The sequence below is a fragment of the Microcaecilia unicolor genome, chromosome 4 (genome assembly GCF_901765095.1).
Source record: "Microcaecilia unicolor chromosome 4, aMicUni1.1, whole genome shotgun sequence".
In the NCBI taxonomy this organism is placed as follows: domain Eukaryota; kingdom Metazoa; phylum Chordata; class Amphibia; order Gymnophiona; family Siphonopidae; genus Microcaecilia; species Microcaecilia unicolor.
Genome location: NC_044034.1, coordinates 251,708,389 through 251,720,916, shown reverse-complemented (window position 1 = coordinate 251,720,916; position 12,528 = coordinate 251,708,389). Strand labels below are relative to the sequence as shown.

Below are 12,528 nucleotides of genomic sequence, written 5' to 3'. Positions count from 1 at the left end.
ATGGATCTCCGAATTGCAGGGACCCTTTCATTTGTGCAGAAAGTGGTATCTGCTTTTCATGTAAATCGGGTGATCCATTATCCTGGGCTTTTCAGACCCGGTGGGGGGGATGATTAGAGGTTTCACCGGAACTCGATAAGTTTAATATTGTCAGGGGTTATGTTGTGTTATCTGGAAGTTACCAATTTGTCAAGTCTTATGGAATGCTGTAAGATGGCGTTGCATGAAGTGAATGTTTAAAACTCAAAAAGGCTACACAGAGTTATAGCCAGAGTTATTTGGTTGTGATTTATTGGAGAAGTAAGGTTTATTATTCTGGTCTACAGCCATGTTATGTTCTTGTTGGAAGCTCAAGTGTTTTGAACAGATCTATGCTTCTTTTTTGTATTATATTATGGCTCATCTTGTGTACGTTGACACTCTGTATTACCGAGGGTAACTGAGGAGATTGCCGTGGGCAGGGAGGTCTATGCATTCTAGAATGTTACAGTAATTCTGAGCTCTGGGATAGTTTGACTTAATGCTGTTTTATGGTGTTGCCCATTTGTGTGCCTGAATAATCCTGCTGTCTACAGAGAACACATGTTACCAGTAAACAACTCGCTTTGCTTTTCTAGCATAAGTTGTAATTGTCAATGAGGGGCTAAAGGGACAGTGAAAATGAGCCATTGTACAGAAACTGAGCTTGTTTTTCTGACATGACTTCATAGTGCACACATTACCTGTTGTCGACAATCATTGGTTCCGTAGAGACTGGATAGTAAACATCTACTGCAGCAATTAATTTGGGTGATGATGTCAAGAAACCTGAACCTGCATTTCATGATGCAGTGGGGACTTAATACATTTGAAATAATACTTCATGCCCTTGAGGAAAGTTTGAAAAGGTATCATGTTTTAAAGAGCTATTCCCTTCTGTAGTAGGTATCTAAATCACAAACATTTATTGCAAATTACAGTTGTTCATTCTTGTTTAACCTGTATTGCATGCCTAGTTGTGAAGATGTATTTCAGGAAAATACTCTTAAAAAATAAAGTTGTAAATGAATTTCTGCATATCTCATATCTATAGCTGAAATAATTCAATTTTGTTTTCAAATTTTTAATTCTTAGGCAATATGTGACTTAATATTTGGGGCCCTATTTACTACGGTGTGCTAGTGTTTTTAGCACATGCTAAAGCTGGAGACACTCATATGGGTGTCTCTAGCTTTAGCGCTTGCTAAATTTTATCATGCGCTAATAATGCTAGCTTGCCTACAGTGTAGTTTAGTAGTCGGGGCCCTTAGTCTTAACAGGTTTAATAGTTATTCAAAATTGTATGAAAAATGCTGCGTTTTACAGTGCAGTGTGAATTATATAAAAGTACTGCTTAGTTACAAAATATTGGTTTTGCTCTTCTTTTTTTTTAAATTTAGCAGCTAAATAAGGGCCTCTTATCAAGCTGTGCTAGCGGTTCCCGTGCAGCAATGCCGATAGAGTCAATGGACTTGTCTGGCATTGCTGCACTGGGAGCCACTAGTGCGGCTTGATAAAAGATTCCCTAAATCTTTTCTTATCCTGCTAGATCAGTCCAAACCAGTGGGTTGTGCCCCCCCCTACCAGCAGATGGAGGTAGAGATTGAACTCTTCCAGTGACATCATCGGTATAGGGGCTGGTACAGCCTGGAATCCTTTAGTATTTCTCTACCTCCGACAGATGGTGTAGGTCAGTCTGGTGCAGCATGTTTCTCTTGTTCAGGCCTGACTCCCTGGGGCACAGTCTGTGGCCTGCACCTTCTGAGATCAAATCCTTGGGCTGGTGTAGCTTCTGAGGTTCGAGCCATGGTCCTTACCCTAGTTGACCACGAAGGAGTCTCTCCTTCCACGGGCACTATGCTTACCTTCAGCAAAAAAAAAAAAAATCTGAACTAGTTAAACAGCTTTATTCCCTTAAGATTTGTTCAGGGAATAAAATTATTAGAAAAAAAATTACATTAAAAAAAAAAGAAATCACACTCTAAAGCTGCACAGCAGGGAGTAGCAATTCTGTAGCCACATAGTGAGGCAGCAGGCAGGTCAGGATGCCCCAGCAAGGTAAACGTTGGGGCCCCGATTTGGGGGTGTATGAGCTGGCCCACTGTTATGCCAGAGCTGTCATGCTGGCTTCATGCCAGAGCTGATCCTATCACAGTCCTGATGTGGTCCAGAGAGCCACCGAGGGGGAGGGCAGTCGGGTATCGCAGTATTTCTGATCTGTCTCCCAAACCATATAGGAATGGCAACTATATTGCCTTTGTCCCATCACAGTGCAGTGCAGCATGAAGAGGATGGGGCTTGGGATGGGGGTGGATGGGCTCCCCCACTAACAGTTTCAGATGGCAGGGTCTGCAGGCCCTAATACAGTGTGTGAGGCAGACTCTGATGGAGGGTCAAACATCCCCCCCCCCCACCTTAGGATTTCCCAACCTAACTGGGCAGCAGCCACAACACCTAGAAGTATCAGTAGCTAAGTGGGAATTCAGACCCAGACCAGGCCCTCTTCCTGCCTGCATTCCCAGTTGGGAACCCTTGGGGACTTGAGAACATCAATAGCTCCACATGGGAGGTTGCCTACTCTAAGTTGGGGGACATCTTATTGGAGGAGGAAAAGGATTCTCTGGTGGTCCAGCTGTTTGCTTATTGGTTCAATGATTCAGTGACCTGCGTATTATGGTGGCACCTCAGTCAGAACCCTTAGATGGGGACCCAGTCCTTGGGGCCCTTTGGAGGCCACCTAAGACCTTTCTACTTCATAGAGTCCTGTCTTGGAGGTCCCTGGCTGGATGAGAAGCACCAAGACACTAAGCTCTTGGGCAGGCTGTACCCATTCCCATACAAGTGAGGAACTGGACAGATTGTTCCGGTTCTCTAAGGTAGATGTGCTGGACATGGTAGTGACCAAATACATGATGATCCTGGTCAGCCAAGACTCTTTGCAGAGGGATGCCCACAACAGGAAGTTGGAGCAGCTCCTTAAGCATGCCTTTGCCTCCTCAGCCATTGGATCCAGACTTCAGTGCTTGGGAGCTATGTGTCATTCATCCATCTGCACTGGGCTTAGCACTTGCCGGAGTTCCTAGAGGTGGCGTACTTAAGGGCAGCCTTCCTGTTGAGCATAGTCTATGACATCGTCTGCATCTGCCCTTATTCAGTGGCATCAGTAGTAGTGGTTCGTAGATGGCTCTGGCTGCGGTGTATGGTGGCCGTTGCGGCCTTGAAGGCCTGTTTAGGTAAGCTGCCCTTTTGTGATTGTTTACTGTGTGGTAAAGACAGATAAATTAATGAAGGACCTGGGAGAGGCCAGGCTCCAGTGGCTTCTGGAGGACTACCCATAAGCTGCACCTTGCTCCTCTGAGGGTAGGCTCAGTTGAAGGAAGGGAGCTGCTTCTGCTGTCCCTGGGCCTCCTCCTGGTGTTGTCAAAGGGCTTTAAGGGTTAGCCTTTTCATGGTTCTCAGAGGCAAGAGATTCTTGAGCCACATCCTCTGTGGTGCCTAGAAAGAACCCCCTGTCCCCCAGTGAGGGTCAGCGGATCTCCACAGAGGTGCAATGAGGCAGCAGGCGCTGCCTGTTATATGATGACTGTATCCTTATCACCTCTGATCAGTGAACCCTGGAGGTGGTGTATGCCTTGGAGCTTGCTGAACCCATTTCAGATACCTTTATGGTATCCTCCTGATGTGCTCCCTTCAAAAGAGAGACAGTAGTTGTTGTCCTTGAGTGTTTGCTTCAGCTGGTGTCTGTGGAGCTAGTTCCTCACTAGGAGGAAGGGTGGGGATGCTATTCTAATTCATAATTCCAAAGAAAGATGGCTGCAAAAGATCTATTTTGGATCTAAAGATGCTCACCTCCCTCTGAGCCCCATGGTTCCTTATGGTCGGTGATAGCTTTGGTCAGGCTGAGCGAGTATCTTACCTTGCAAGTGCTTTTTTAATTTATACATCTTGGATAGACACTGTCAGTTCATAGCTCTACTTTTTAGCCTGGCAATGGCACCCCAGATTTTTTCCAGTCTTGCGTAGTGGTGTCAATTCACCTCTGCAGACGGGGTCTGGCTATATTCATACCTGAATAACTGATTGATCCAAGGTGATTGGTCTATGAAAGATTGAGTATTGCAGGTGGTTAAGTCAGCATTTTTTCAGCTTCATTTATTGGCAAAGTTGAAGCCCATGATGTAACAATGTGATTTTCTGTCAGTGGTACAAAGTTTAGTGCAATGTTCTATGTTTGGATTTGCCAAAATCAAAAATACAGGCATTGCAGGTGATACAAAGTGCTTCTGCTTGACTGTTGGTGGGTGTGTCCTGGTTTGAGCATGTATCTCCAATCTTACGCTCTTTGCACTGGTTGCTAGTCCACGCTTGAGTACATTACAAGGTGGTATGGTTGGTACACCAAGCATTGTTCTCTGATTGTGTTCCTTGATTATCTTAAAAGATGTAATTCAGGAATACCATCCTGTTAGATCCTTGTGGTCTGAAAATGTGAAGTTCTTGGCTAATGTTAAAATTGTAAACTATGGCGTATGCTAATACACGGAATACTGTATTTTCAATAGCAGGCCCCCAAATTTGGAACAAATTAACAGGTTACCTGAGACTGTGTAGTAGCAAGGTCCAATTAAGTAAGTTACTGAAGACATATTTTAAGTACATAAGTACATAAGTAGTGCCATACTGGGAAAGACCAAAGGTCCATCTAGCCCAGCATCCTGTCACCGACAGTGGCCAATCCAGGTCAAGGGCACCTGGCACGCTCCCCAAACGTAAAAACATTCCAGACAAGTTATACCTAAAAATGCGGAATTTTTCCAAGTCCATTTAATAGCGGTCTATGGACTTGTCCTTTAGGAATCTATCTAACCCCTTTTTAAACTCCGTCAAGCTAACCGCCCGTACCACGTTCTCCGGCAACGAATTCCAGAGTCTAATTACACGTTGGGTGAAGAAAAATTTTCTCCGATTCGTTTTAAATTTACCACACTGTAGCTTCAACTCATGCCCTCTAGTCCTAGTATTTTTGGATAGCGTGAACAGTCGCTTCACATCCACCCGATCCATTCCACTCATTATTTTATACACTTCTATCATATCTCCCCTCAGCCGTCTCTTCTCCAAGCTGAAAAGCCCTAGCCTTCTCAGCCTCTCTTCATAGGAAAGTCGTCCCATCCCCACTATCATTTTCGTCGCCCTTCGCTGTACCTTTTCCAATTCTACTATATCTTTTTTGAGATACGGAGACCAGTACTGAGCACAATACTCCAGGTGCGGTCGCACCATGGAGCGATACAACGGCATTATAACATCCGCACACCTGGACTCCATACCCTTCCTAATAACACCCAACATTCTATTCGCTTTCCTAGCCGCAGCAGCACACTGAGCAGAAGGTTTCAGCGTATCATCGACGACGACACCCAGATCCCTTTCTTGATCCGTAACTCCTAACGCGGAACCTTGCAAGACGTAGCTATAATTCGGGTTCCTCTTACCCACATGCATCACTTTGCACTTGTCAACATTGAACTTCATCTGCCACTTGCACGCCCATTCTCCCAGTCTCGCAAGGTCCTCCTGTAATCGTTCACATTCCTCCTGCGACTTGACGACCCTGAATAATTTTGTGTCATCGGCGAATTTAATTACCTCACTAGTTATTCCCATCTCTAGGTCATTTATAAATACATTAAAAAGCAACGGACCCAGCACAGACCCCTGCGGGACCCCACTAACTACCCTCCTCCACTGAGAATACTGGCCACGCAATCCTACTCTCTGCTTCCTATCTTTCAACCAGTTCTTAATCCATAATAATACCCTACCTCAGATTCCATGACTCTGCAATTTCTTCAGGAGTCTTTCGTGCGGCACTTTGTCAAACGCCTTCTGAAAATCCAGATATACAATATCAACCGGCTCCCCATTGTCCACATGTTTGCTTACCCCCTCAAAAAAATGCATTAGATTGGTGAGGCAAGACTTCCCTTCACTAAATCCGTGCTGACTTTGTCTCATCAGTCCATGTTTTTGTATATGCTCTGCAATTTTATTCTTAATAATAGCCTCCACCATCTTGCCCGGCACCGACGTCAGACTCACCGGTCTATAATTTCCCGGATCTCCTCTGGAACCCTTCTTAAAAATCGGAGTAACATTGGCTACCCTCCAGTCTTCCGGTACTACACTCGATTTTAGGGACAGATTGCATATTTCTAACAGTAGCTCCGCAAGTTCATTTTTTAGTTCTATTAATACTCTGGGATGAATACCATCAGGTCCCGGTGATTTACTACTCTTCAGCTTGCTGAACTGACCCATTACATCCTCCAAGGTTACAGAGAATTTGTTTAGTTTCTCCGACTCCCCCGCTTCAAATATTCTTTCCGGCACCGGTGTCCCCCCCAAATCCTCCTCGGTGAAGACCGAAGCAAAGAATTCATTTAATTTCTCCGCTACGGCTTTGTCCGCCTTGATCGCCCCTTTAACACCATTTTCGTCCAGCGGCCCAACCGACTCTTTGGCCGGTTTCCTGCTTTTAATGTATCTAAAAAAATTTTTACTATGTATTTTTGCTTCCAACGCTAATTTCTTCTCAAAGTCCTTTTTTGCCCTCCTTATCTCCGCTTTGCATTTGGCTTGGCATTCCTTATGATCTATCCTGTTACTTTCAGTTGGTTCTCTTCTCCACTTTCTGAAGGATTGTTTTTTGGCTCTAATGATTTCCTTTATCTTACTGTTTAGCCACGCCGGCTGACGTTTAGTCTTTTTTCCCTTTTTTCTAATACGTGGAATATATTTGTCCTGAACCTCCAGGATGGTGTTTTTAAACAGCATCCACGCCTGATGCAAGTTTTTTCTCTGCGAGCTGCTCCTTTCAGTCTTTTTTTCACCATTTTTCTCATTTTGTCGTAATCACCTTTTCTATAGTTAAACGCTAGCGTACTTGATTTCCTAGTTTCACTTCCTTCAATGCCAATATCAAAACCGATCATATTATGATCACTGTTATCAAGCGGCCCTCGTATCGTTACCCCCTGCACTAGATCATGAACATGTATGGGACTGATGTCTGTTTTATTTTGAATATTGTATAATTCTTTGCTTGTTTTACTGTTTATTTTTTTCTGCATGTTGACTTGTGATCTGCCTAGTTGTAGGCAGACTAGACATTTTTAAATACATAAATGTGACGACTGAGTTGGTATGATAGGGAAGGAGTATGGTTGGGAGGGTGGTTGTTTGTGTGAATGCTGGTATGTGTGATGGTGTGGTTGTTTTAGACATTTCTTGGTTATGAAAAATACACAATCATGGAGATCACTTTGACCCCCTGTGGATCAGAGTCCAGCATGCGAGGGAGTTATTTGTACTCTACTTTTAACATTGTTCTTTTGTTTATGGTTTATGTTGTGATTCCAAGGCTGTTTAAGAAACAGAATTTAAATAAATAAATTAAAAGAAAGGGTAGCTGCAGCAGTGGTTATTCACTTGCTGGAGAGCTTAGGCTCAAAGGTAAATTATTCCAAGTGTCCACTGATGCCCTCTTCAGGAGCTGGAGTACCTTGGTATGTACTTCAACACTAAACATGGGAACAATGTTCTTTCCTGTGGAGCTCATGCTTGAACTGCAGTACCAGAGAAGAGAGCTGTATGTTAAGGAAGCTCTTGGACCTGGAACCACTTATAGACTTCAGATCCACGACGGCGACTCTGAAGATGGTGCCATAGCCAAGGGCCCATATGTGTTCTCTAGACGATGGTGCTGTCTCACTGAGTCCCTCAGTCCCAGGAGTTTGATAATTCCCTCCTTCCTGCTTCCCTGGGTTCTTTATTGGAGGCTGGGTTGGTGGGACAATCCTGACCATCTACTCAAGGGGTTTCCTTTGGATCCTCTTCAGTGGATGGTAGTGACCACCAATATGAGCCTCCAGTGTTGGGGAGCCCATTGTCTGGGTCTGATTGTGCAAGGTAGTTGGAAGTGAATGTCATTCGCTTTGCAGTCCGATGTTTCCTTTCCCTGTAGAGGTGAAAAGCAGTCTGGGTGATGTTGGTCAACGTCAAGACAGTGGCTTATATCAACCAGCAAGGAGGGACATGGAGTGTAGTGGTGATACTGGAAGCCAGTTGGCTTTGCATTTAGACAGAAAGTCCATTTCTCGGCAATCTTGGCACTACATATCACAGATGTGGAGAATGTGCAGGTGGAATTCCTCAGCTTGAATGCCCTGGATCTGGGTGAGTTGGCCTTCAGCTCCTGTTGGATCTCTGGGGGCCTCTTTGTTTCAACCTGACGACATCGCATGAAAATGGAAAGTATGCTTGGTTCTTCGGCCACAAGAAGGAGTTCAGCTTGGCAGGGATCGATATGCTGGTGCAACGCTGGCCACAGCAAAGCCTTTCTGTGTTTCCACCCTAGTTCTTGATCAGAATTCTCTGGAAGGTGGCTAGGCATCCATTTCTTGTAATCCTGGTGGCTCTGGGCAGACCCCATCGACCTTGGTACACAGATCTGGTGTGTTTGCTGGTGGGCCCCCTACTTCTGCTCACGCAGGACTGGGGATCCTGAGGCAAAGCACTGTTGTGTTGGAGGTTCTCTAGTCTCTCTGGCTTATTATTTTGTTGCTGCTTTTGGTGAGGGTTCTTGGTGTAGCCAGTAGTAATGAAGGTATAGTGGAAGTTGGCTTTGATTGTGCATATATGTGCTAGTGATTCTGGGTGTGTGTGCTTTCCTGTTACATATTGGAGTTCCTTTCTTGTGTGTGTTGTTGTTTGTTTTATTTTTTAAATATGATTTGTACACTGCTGAGTTCTTATATTTTTTAAGCCGAGTGGTATAGCAAGTTTAATAAACTAACTGTAACGACCTGGCCCTTGAGAGGTGTCATCTGAGGAATAGGGGCTATTTAGCTTTTGTTGTTTTCTACTTTGCTCAAGGCCCAAAGACAGTCTGTCTTTGGCATAAGTTCAAGTGTGGAGGGTCTGTGAACACTGATGCACAGTGCACAAGCTTTTCCCCTTGTGAGCAGAGGTGCCTGCTATTCTGGAGGTCTTGTAGAACATCATAGAGCAGGGCTTGTTTCTAAGCTTCCTGAAGGACCAGGGCATGGCTTTTTTTTGTTTTTCCAAGGTAAGATCCATAGGTGTTCCCTGGTGGCGCAAGTGGATATTGTGCATTTTTGTTTGGGGTGAACCACGTTCAGCCTGCTTGTGCGCTGTACTTATCCTGGCTCTCAATGTCTTGATGTGTCTGCTGTTTGAGCCTTTGAAGAGGGCCAACCTGAAGGCAGTTTTTCTGGTAGCTATTTGTTCTGCCAGATGGGTGTCTGAATTGCAGGCTGTCTTGCAGGGATCCTTACTTGTCCTTTTCAGATGATCCCATCTATCTTCAAACTGTGCCTTCATTTTTGCCAAAAGTAGTATTTCCCTTTTATGTGAATTGGATTGTTTCTCTCCCAGCCTTTGAGAAGTGGGGGGAGCTAGGCGATGTCACAGAAACTCTAGAGGCTGAATGTTCTTAGGGTGTTGCTGCATTATTTGGAGGATATCAATTCCTTTCATATTTCTGATGGGCTTTTTGTATTGTTCCAGGGGCAGTGCAAAAGGCAGGCTTCTTCCAAATCCTCCATAGCATGGTAGTTTAAGGCTGCAATCATTTGTCAGCAATTTGTTACTGTTTGCCTGCGGTTGCAATCACATTCCACTAGGTGACTTCCTGAGCAAAGGTCTGAGTGATCAGAAGACCTTTGCAAGGTGGCAGTGTGGTTCTTGCTGCACTCCTTCGTGAAGCACTGCAAATTGATGTTCTTGCCAGGGGTGATTCAGTGGGTCTTCCACCTTCGCAGTAAGGTGCTGCTTTTGTATATCCTATTGGTTTGGACTGATCTAGCAGGATGATAGGGGAATGTGAAATGTATTCATATCTATTAATTTCCTTTGTTTGAATTCTGCTAGACCAGTCCAGGGCCTGCCTTGGAAGACTACAGTGTTGGGGTATCTCTTTGCTCTCCTCTGGATATTTTATATATTGGGGTAATGATTTTCTGATATGTGCTACGGGGTTCAAATTTGGTGTGTTAAGGTTGATCTAGTTCTGCTTTGGCAGTAGTCCACTCTACCAGCCCTTATACTGGTAATGTCACTGGAAGAGTTCAGTATTTTTACCTCCATCTACTTTTGGTAGGACTCAGCCTGTTCGTCTGTAGTGTTCTAGCAGGGCTCAAGGGAAGGAAATTTAACAGGTATAACCTACATCATCAACAACAGAAACTTATTTTTATTTATTAAATGTACTTTGCTTGTTCTGACAGCTTTTAACAATAATGAGTCATAGTTGAGCAATTGTGTTATTTAGGGGTATTAAAATGACAATAGCAGGTAACTAATCCTCTGATTTCTTTTAGAAAGTGGCTCTACTATGCACAGAGGAGGATGGCAAAAACGGGCTCGCGAAGGAGATGGCTGGGGAGCATGGGTATGTTTCCAAACAAAGCTTTGTGGTCTACAGTTTTATGACTAATATAGTTTAAAATAACTTACGTTTTATTGTACTTAAGTTTTATGTTCTTTTCTATACTTCTTTTTCATATGCTACCTGCCTGAAAAACTTAAAATATTCAGAATATTTTAGATAAAATAATAGTTGTGTGGGCATGATTAATCGGGGGATTTTTCAGTGAATACTGAGTAAAAAGAATCTCATAGTAACTCTCACTTCTTGGATTTGATTGCTTTATTGACTTTATTGTCATAAATAACATTACACACAATGAACATGATCTTCCAAACATAGAGATTTAGAATTACAGCTTGCCTTCACCACAGGTTTGGAAAGGTCTTACCACTTGTATGTACAGTTGATGTAAACAAGGTATACACTTTTTTTTTTTTTGTAATGCCTGTTCAAATATTTGTGTTGAATTTTTTTTTTTTTTTTTAGCAAACTGTAATGGAGCATATGTACTGCTCTGGAAAGCCTGTGTAGTAGAAACAAAGGGAAGGCAAGTTTGGTGGCTAATTTTCTGAACCTGCTTGCCAGCGATTATAAAATTTTTAAAAATAAAATGTGTTGTATCCATGCTAGACCTGTCCAGATGAGTGGGTTATATCTTAATGCCAAAAGGTGGAAAAAAAACTCAGAGCTGACTTTAGTCCCCTCATAAGGGGCTGGTGCTGCCTTCAGCGCCTCAATATTTATCTTTCTGTAGATATGAGGCCTAGTGCAGTAGCTAGAAATAGGCTGTTCCTGGGAAGGCTTCAGGACCAGGTTCCCAGTGGAGTATAGACTGAGTGTAGGGAACACTCCAGGCAACAGTCCTTTTTGAGTCTTGATTCCTAAGGGGGGTGGGCAATGACTCAGTTGGGGTTTGAGTTACCACACTAATGGGTTCCGCATTAAGGTGGATCTAGTGACTTTATTCATCTTTGTGGGTCCAACAGCAGGAACTACTGATAGTACTTTCTCTGTCTGTTCTTGTAGAGCAAAAGAGTAGGCAGTAATACAAAACAAAAATAGCGAAGGTGAATGGGGGTTGGGGGGAGTTTCAAGATGGCGGTGTGATGAGCTGCTATAGCGACTTGCTCTCACTCTAAAATTTCTGTGGACTTGTTTTTTCCTGCTTGATAAGGCTCTGAAGTAGAAAAGGAAGGGTAAAATGGATTTTCCAATCCCTTCCTGAGTTGCAGTGCCCCTGGAACAGAGAAAGATTGGTACTCATGCAACGCAACCGTTTGGAAGGAGGGGGTGATTCTCCTGCTGTCTGCTCACTAGAGGGATGGCAGAGCAGCATGAGAGAAGAGCTGCTGCTCAGCTCCCCCCCCCCTCCCCACCTGCAATTATCATTGGCTTTGAGAACTTCCAGACCGGCTGAAGGAGCAAGGCCATCTGGAAGGGAGGCTGGTGTTCTGGATCTAATGACAGTGCCTCGCTCTGCGGGACTGGGTTTGGATATTGTGGTTGAGTCGGGAGCAATTGGGGAGGCACGAGAATGGAATGGCCCCAAGGTCAGCACAGTGCTGGTGTTGGGAGAAGCAAATGCTGTTGGAACATCTACTGTTTCACTTTTACCCTCTGTTCAATTTCGAAAGTATTGTTAAGACTTGATAGTTTTTTACTTAACTATTCTAAAGAACTGAATGTTCTATCTACTGAGTTCAAAAGCAAGACAGAGCAAATGGAGGATAAGCTGTAGAGGTTCCAGGGGAACTTGGAATCCACAGAGAAAGATGTGACTGAGATACAAAAATTGTTAGTTAAAGATAAAACTATCTATAGTAGAATGCTGGGACATCTTGAACTATACAAAACATCTTAAGAGTCTTAAACTTTCCCAAGAGCCAAGGTTTGGGTCCTAGAGAGTCTATTAAGAAATGTTTTGTGGAAATACTAAAGATCTCCTCAGACAGGATTCCACCTATTGGTAAGGCCTATTATTTTGAATCTCCAGACTGGATTTTCCCTGCACAGGTTCCCTCTTTGGATCTAATCCTAGCCCTATCCCTAATCCTCAT

At 43.8% G+C, this 12,528-nt stretch overlaps 1 protein-coding gene across 4 annotated transcripts in view; it reads left to right on the top strand.

Annotated features, from left to right (window-relative positions):
- The window catches only part of REV1 (REV1 DNA directed polymerase), a 339,104-nt gene that overhangs the window by 41,850 nt on the left and 284,726 nt on the right, over window positions 1–12,528 (top strand). For all 4 annotated transcript variants that reach the window (XM_030201417.1, XM_030201416.1, XM_030201418.1 and 1 more), the window contains exon 2: window positions 10,422–10,492. In XM_030201417.1, coding sequence (XP_030057277.1) covers window positions 10,436–10,492 — 57 coding nt within the window. In that variant the 5' untranslated portion in view covers window positions 10,422–10,435. The remainder of the gene's footprint in view (window positions 1–10,421; window positions 10,493–12,528) is intronic.